This window comes from Oncorhynchus gorbuscha, unplaced genomic scaffold, assembly GCF_021184085.1.
Source record: "Oncorhynchus gorbuscha isolate QuinsamMale2020 ecotype Even-year unplaced genomic scaffold, OgorEven_v1.0 Un_scaffold_333, whole genome shotgun sequence".
Lineage (NCBI taxonomy): Eukaryota > Metazoa > Chordata > Actinopteri > Salmoniformes > Salmonidae > Oncorhynchus > Oncorhynchus gorbuscha.
The window spans coordinates 486,107-493,611 of NW_025745189.1; the positions used below are offsets into that span (position 1 = coordinate 486,107).

The 7,505-nt window shown below is 49.2% G+C and overlaps 1 protein-coding gene across 3 annotated transcripts in view; it reads left to right on the top strand.

Annotated features, from left to right (window-relative positions):
- Positions 1-6,411, top strand: part of scg3 (secretogranin III) — a 42,320-nt gene extending 35,909 nt beyond the window's left edge. For all 3 annotated transcript variants that reach the window (XM_046333017.1, XM_046333018.1, XM_046333016.1), the window contains one exon: positions 4,422-6,411. In XM_046333017.1, the coding sequence (XP_046188973.1) occupies positions 4,422-4,540 (119 nt within the window). In that variant the 3' untranslated portion in view covers positions 4,541-6,411. The remainder of the gene's footprint in view (positions 1-4,421) is intronic.
- The last annotated feature ends 1,094 nt before the right edge of the window (positions 6,412-7,505 follow it).

Sequence of the window (7,505 nt, forward strand, 5' to 3'; positions counted from 1 at the left end):
TTGTAATGTGTAGGGAATGGTTTGTAGGGAACGGTTTGTAATGTGAAGGGAACAGATTGTAATGTGAAGGGAACGGTTTGTAATGTGTAGGGAACAGATTGTAATGTGTAGGGAACAGATTGTAATGTGTAGGGAACAGATTGTAATGTGTAGGGAACAGATTGTAATGTGAAGGGAACAGATTGTAATGTGAAGGGAACAGATTGTAATGTGAAGGGAACAGATTGTAATGTGTAGGGAACAGATTGTAATGTGTAGGGAACAGATTGTAATGTGTAGGGAACAGATTGTAATGTGTAGGGAACGGTTTGTAATGTGAAGGGAACGGTTTGTAATGTGAAGGGAACGGTTTGTTCGGGCCGGTTTCCCAAGCATCTGAAGGCTGGCCCAGGTCTGGACTTCAATGGAGATTCTCCCTCTCTCTGTTTCTCTCTCTCTCTCTCGCTCTCTCTCTCTCTCCCTCTCTCTCTCTCCCTCTCTCTGTTTCTCTCCCTCTCTCTGTTTCTCTCTCTCTCTTTCCCACTCTCTGTTTATCTCCCTCTCTCCCTCTCTCTGTTTCTCTCCCTCTCTCTGTTTCTCTCCCTCTCTCCCTCTCTCTGTTTCTCTGTTTCTCTCTCTCCCTCTCTCCCTCTCTCTGTTTATCTCCCTCTCTGTTTCTCTCCCTCTCTCTGTTTCTCTCTCTCTCGCTCTGTTTCTCTCTCTCTCGCTCTGTTCTCTCTCTCTCTCTCTCTCTCTCTCTCTCTCTCTCTCTCTCTCTCTCTCTCTCTCTCGCTCTCTCTCGCTCTCTCTCTCTCTCGCTCTCTCTCTCTCTCTCTCTCTCTCTGTCTGTCTCTCTGTTCAATACAGCTGGGAGACAACATTACACAGTCATGGAAACAGAGTGGTTGCCTGGGTTACACACCACTTACTGTATTTACCCTGGCCCAGCTCCTTCCATTAGAGATGTGTGTGTGTGTGTACTGTATGTGCATGCTAGCGTACGTGTGTTGTGTTTGTTCTAGGCATTGGTACAGGGTGGCTCTATGTCTGTACATACTGTAGCTAGAGGAACAGATGGACACTTCTCTGTCAGTACATACTGTAGCTAGAGGAACAGATGGACACTTCTCTGTCAGTACATACTGTAGCTAGGGGAACAGATGGACACCTCTCTGTCAGTACATACTGTAGCTAGAGGAACAGATGGACACTTCTCTGTCAGTACATACTGTAGCTAGAGGAACAGATGGACACTTCTCTGTCAGTACATACTGTAGCTAGGGCAACAGATGGACACTTCTCTGTCAGTACATACTGTAGCTAGAGGAACAGATGGACACTTCTCTGTCAGTACATACTGTAGCTAGAGGAACAGATGGACACTTCTCTGTCAGTACATACTGTAGCTAGAGGAACAGATGGACACTTCTCTGTCAGTACATACTGTAGCTAGGGGAACAGATGGACACTTCTCTGTCAGTACATACTGTAGCTAGGGGAACAGATGGACACTTCTCTGTCAGTACATACTGTAGCTAGAGGAACAGATGGACACTTCTCTGTCAGTACATACTGTAGCTAGAGGAACAGATGGACACTTCTCTGTCAGTACATACTGTAGCTAGAGGAACAGATGGACACTTCTCTCTGCTTGACTCCATATCACCATCATTATCACAACCTCCTCCTTCCTCCTCCACACTCCTCCTCCCTCCTCCACACTCATCCTCCCTCCTCCACACTCCTCCCTCCTCCACACTCCTCCTCCCTCCTCCACACTCCTCCTCCCTCCTCCACACTCCACACTCCTCCCTTCTCCTCCACACTCCTCCTCCCTCCACCACACTCCTCCTCCCCCTCCACATTCCTCCCTCCTCCACACTCCACACTCCTCCTCCCTCCTCCTCCCTCCTCCACTCTCATCCTCCCTCCTCCACACTCCACACTCCTCCCTTCTCCTCCACACTCCTCCTCCCTACTCCACACTCCTCCTCCCTCCTCCACATTCCTCCCTCCTCCACACTCCTCCTCTCTCCTCCACACTCCTCCTCTCTCCTCCACACTCCTCCTCTCTCCTCCACACTCCTCCTCTCTCCTCCACACTCCTCCTCCCCCTCCACATTCCTCCCTCCTCCACACTCCACACTCCTCCTCCCTCCTCCTCCCTCCTCCACACTCATCCTCCCTCCTCCACACTCCACACTCCTCCCTCCTCCTCCACACTCCTCCTCCCTACTCCACACTCCTCCTCCCTCCTCCACATTCCTCCCTCCTCCACACTCCTCCTCTCTCCTCCACACTCCTCCTCTCTCCTCCACACTCCTCCTCTCTCCTCCACACTCCTCCTCACTCCTCCTCACTCCTCCTCACTCCTCCACACTCCTCCTCCCTCCTCCACACTCCTCCTCTTTCCTCCACACTCCTCCTCTCTCCTCCACACTCCTCCTCTCTCCTCCACACTCCTCCTCTCTCCTCCACACTCCTCCTCTCTCCTCCACACTCCTCCTCCCTCCTCCTCCCCTCCTCCTCCCTCCTCCACACTCCTCCTCCCTCCTCCACACTCCTCCTCCCTCCTCCACACTCCTCTTTCCTCCACACTCCTCCTCCCTCCTCCCCTTTCCTCCACACTCCTCCTCTCTCATCCACACTCCTCCACACTCCTCCACACTCCTCCTCCCTCCTCCACACTCCTCCTCCCTCCTCCACACTCCTCCTCCCTCCTCCACACTCCTCCTCCCTCCTCCACACTCCTCCTCCCTCCTCCACACTCCTCCTCCCTCCTCCACACTCCTCCTCCCTCCTCCACACTCCTCCTCTCTCCTCCACACTCCTCCTCTCTCCTCCACACTCCTCCTCCCTCCTCCACACTCCTCCTCCCTCCTCCACACTCCTCCTCCCTCCTCCACACTCCTCCTCCCTCCTCCACACTCCTCCTCCCTCCTCCACACTCCTCCCTCCTCCACACTCCTCCTCCCTCCTCCACACTTGTCCTCCCTCCTCCACACTCCTCCTCCCTCCTCCCTCCTCCCCCTCCTCCACACTCCTCCTCTCTCCTCCACAATCCTCCCCTTTCCTCCACACTCCTCCTCCCTCCTCCACACTTGTCCTCCCTCCTCCACACTCGTCCTCCCTCCTCCACACTCCTCCTCCCTCCTCCACACTCCTCCTCCCTCCTCCACACTCCTCCCTCCTCCACACTCCTCCTCCCTCCTCCACACTCCTCCTCCCTCCTCCACACTTGTCCTCCCTCCTCCACACTCCTCCTCCCTCCTCCCTCCTCCCTCCTCCACACTCCTCCTCTCTCCTCCACAATCCTCCTCCCTCCTCCACAATCCTCCCCTTTCCTCCTCTCTCCTCCACACTCCTCCTCTCTCCTCCACACTCCTCCTCTCTCCTCCACACTCCTCCTCCCTCCTCCACACTCGTCCTCCCTCCTCCACACTCCTCCTCCCTCCTCCACACTCCTCCTCCCTCCTCCACACTCCTCCTCCCTCCTCCACACTCCTCCACACTCCTCCTCCCTCCTCCTCCCTCCTCCCCTTTCCTCCACACTCCTCCTCTCTCATCCACACTCCTCCTCCCTCCTCCACACTCCTCCACACTCCTCCTCCCTCCTCCACACTCCTCCTCCCTCCTCCACACTTGTCCTCCCTCCTCCACACTCCTCCTCCCTCCTCCACAGTCCTCCTCCCTCCTCCACACTCCTCCTCTCTCCTCCACACTCCTCCTCCCTCCTCCCCTTTCCTCCACACTCCTCCTCTCTCATCCACACTCCTCCTCCACACTCCTCCACACTCCTCCTCCCTCCTCCACACTCCTCCACACTCCTCCTCCCTCCTCCACACTCCTCCTCCCTCCTCCACACTTGTCCTCCCTCCTCCACACTTGTCCTCCCTCCTCCACACTTGTCCTCCCTCCTCCACACTTGTCCTCCCTCCTCCACACTCCTCCACACTCCTCCTCCCTCCTCCACACTTGTCCTCCCTCCTCCCAGCTCCCACCCTTCTATGTACACTTACATGTATATTCTATAGTATCTTGATAGGATGCTGATCCTTTATCAGATAAATGTTTGTTTGAACACCAACAGAACTACTTGTTGTGAAAGCACCTGTCTCTCATCTACGGCTGCTTAAACACCACACCAGTAGAAATACACATTTTCAAACTGAAAGACGATGGCCAGAGCTTACTCATGATGTTGCGTAACCATTTAAATCAATAAATCTTTGTTATAGTTAAAGTATGATATATTTGGGTTTAAGATGTCAAAACCGAACTGTGCACTTCGGACAAATCTGTGTGAATGCAGTGTCTTTTCCTATGATGTGACATGCTAATTATTTTCAGCCTACGTTTCGTTTCAGGATTTACACAATCCTAGTTCACATTTTTCCAGATTAGATTGTAATCTGTCTCTATTCTTGTGTATTTTATTCCAGATTACGACCTGTCCAAATTGAGGGACTTCATGGACCAACAAGTGGACTCCTACATTGACAAGGGCATCATCGAGAAGGGTGAGGGAGAGACCATCAAGAGGATCTACGGCAGCCTGTAACCTTCAACCAACCTTAAAATAACCAACAACCAACCTTCAAACACCTACGACCAACCTTCAAAAAACCACTGGAAATGTATGACGATTGATAAACCTATGAATAGGGCCTAGAGTTGTTCCTTTTCTGGAAACATGGTTTGGAAAAACTCCTGGCTTTACGACTCACTCACAATGAGCAGAATCCAAACTTGACATGATGATCCCTGAAAGTAACTGACTGATTTTGGTGTGAATTCTTACCTTGATGTCAGTGGGAGTTTGGTTTGAAAGTTTGAGTAAAGCGAGTGGATCTCAAGTTAGGATTCGGCCTCTATGAGAGGAAAGGTATGACCTTTATGTATTCAAAATAAACCATTTAGGCAAAAACATATTGTATTTGACATTTCCAGAAAGCTGGAATGCAATAATGGTAATATTATCACTGAAAGTATATATTCAACTATACTGCTAGAAAACTATCAGCAATAGTCCGATGTCACTGAATGGCACTGACTCGATTGGGAAATTCAATAGTCCGATGTCACTGAATGGCACTGACTCGATTGGGAAATTCAATAGTCCGATGTCACTGAATGGCACTGACTCGATTGGGAAATTCAATAGTCCGATGTCACTGAATGGCACTGACTCGATTGGGAAATTCAATAGTCCGATGTCACTGAATGGCACTGACTCGATTGGGAAATTCAATAGTCAGATGTCACTGAATGGCACTGACTCGATTGGGAAATTCAATAGCCCGATGTCACTGAATGGCACTGACTCGATTGGGAAATTCAATAGTCAGATGTCACTGAATGGCACTGACTCGATTGGGAAATTCAATAGCCCGATGTCACTGAATGGCACTGACTCGATTGGGAAATTCAATAGTCAGATGTCACTGAATGGCACTGACTCGATTGGGAAATTCAATAGTCAGATGTCACTGAATGGCACTGACTCGATTGGGAAATTCAATAGTTATTCTGTCAAATCAATTGACTGACTGATCTACTTACTAGATGACAGCTTTGACTACCTTGAGGAGTGAAATGTTGACCTACTGAGGGGGAATGAGTGTTCAACCATCCCAATGGACACACACTGGTTGACTCAACGTTGTTTCCACGTCATTACGTTGAACCAATTTGGAATAGACGTTGAATTGATATCTGTGCCTAGTGGAAAGGTTGTATCCCAAATAGCATACTTTTCCATATTTAGTGCATTATTTTTGACTAGGCCCCATAGGGCTCTGGTTAAAAATAGTGCACTATATAGGAAGTAGGGTGCCATTTGGCAGAGAGAGGTCTGATAGTAGAGTTCCAACTTTAGCTTTCTCATCAATTGCAGGTAATATGTATGTCTTTGCAATAGACTTTTGCAACAAGTACACATATATCTAAATGTATTCATTCTATGTAATCTGTCCTATCATATTCTAATTCTTATTTTTTCAATCCAGCATCAATGTAAGATCTATTGTATTAAGGCTTTTAACTCAACCAAAAACAGTTGTGTTGTCCAGTATCATTTCAGCCCTGTATGTCCATCCTCTCCTCTTCGTTCTGGGGTAACTCCTTTGGGGCCCTCCAGGGGGCCCTGTCTGTGTCATTTCCCTCTATCTGATTTCTGCAAAATGGGTAGTAGTGGGAAGTTGCCTCTAGATGCTGATCGTGGATCAGTTGTATATTTTCCCCACTAATGGTAAAGGTTAGGATTGTGGGAGGACAAGCTGATCCTAGATCTGTCCCCAGCTTCAATATGTCTCAGTATATTTAACATGTATACTACCACTCTAGAGACACAAAATTAAGTATTTTTAAATGTAAATATTTGTGATGTTTTTTCCAAAAATGTAAAAGCAATTAAAACATTGCCTTTCTTAATGTGTAGTTGACTTCGATAAAGAGAATATTAAAGGCTTCATCCCAAATGGCACCCTATTCCCTATAAAGTGCACGACTTCTGACCAGAGCCTTATGGGCCTTAATATGGAATAGGGTGAAATTTGGGATGCAGACTTTGTGTGAGACAATGTAGTTCCTCATGTTGCTACCTGACATTAAGAGGCAGGGTTTTCAGCCAATATTGTTATTGATGGAGAGAGCTGATGCTCATAACTGTGAATATTGTGTCACATTCCAGATGATTCCCCATATAGTTACATCTATCCTCTCTGATCCTATGGAAACACATGAAGCTGTTCAACATGTTCAACTCTTCTTTCTTGAAACATTCAACTATCAGAGGGGTGGGTAGCCTCAGAGGCCCAGGCTTCTCACCTTATCGTCCAGTCAACAAGATGAGATTTGGAAGGATGCCACACGAGACTAGAGGAGCGGAATTCAGTAAGATGTACAACAACATTTATCATCAACAAAAACAAGTAGGCAACCAAGAGAAGTCTGTTTTAAAGTTGCATTTATTCATCCGCAAATCAAGAAAAAAAAGCACATTAAATCTCAGCCATGGTTTAATTTGTACAGTATTTCACACACTTAAAAACAACAGCACATTCACACTTCAAACAGAGCGTTCCTTTTATGTCACCAATGAATGCTTCAAAACAGGTAAACAAAACACCACCACCCCTCCCATCCACAGCTTCAGCATCCCTCCCATCCACAGCTTCAGCACCCCTCCCATCCACAGCTTCAGCACCCCTCCCATCCACAGCTTCAGCACCCCTCCCATCCACAGCTTCAGCACCCCTCCCATCCACAGCTTCAGCACCCCTCCCATCCACAGCTTCAGCACCCCTCCCATCCACAGCTTCAGCACCCCTCCCATCCACAGCTTCAGCACCCCTCCCATCCACAGCTTCAGCACCCCTCCCATCCACAGCTTCAGCACCCCTCCCATCCACAGCTTCAGCACCCCTCCCATCCACAGCTTCAGCACCCCTCCCATCCACAGCTTCAGCACCCCTCCCATCCACAGCTTCAGCACCCCTCCCATCCACAGCTTCAGCACCCCTCCC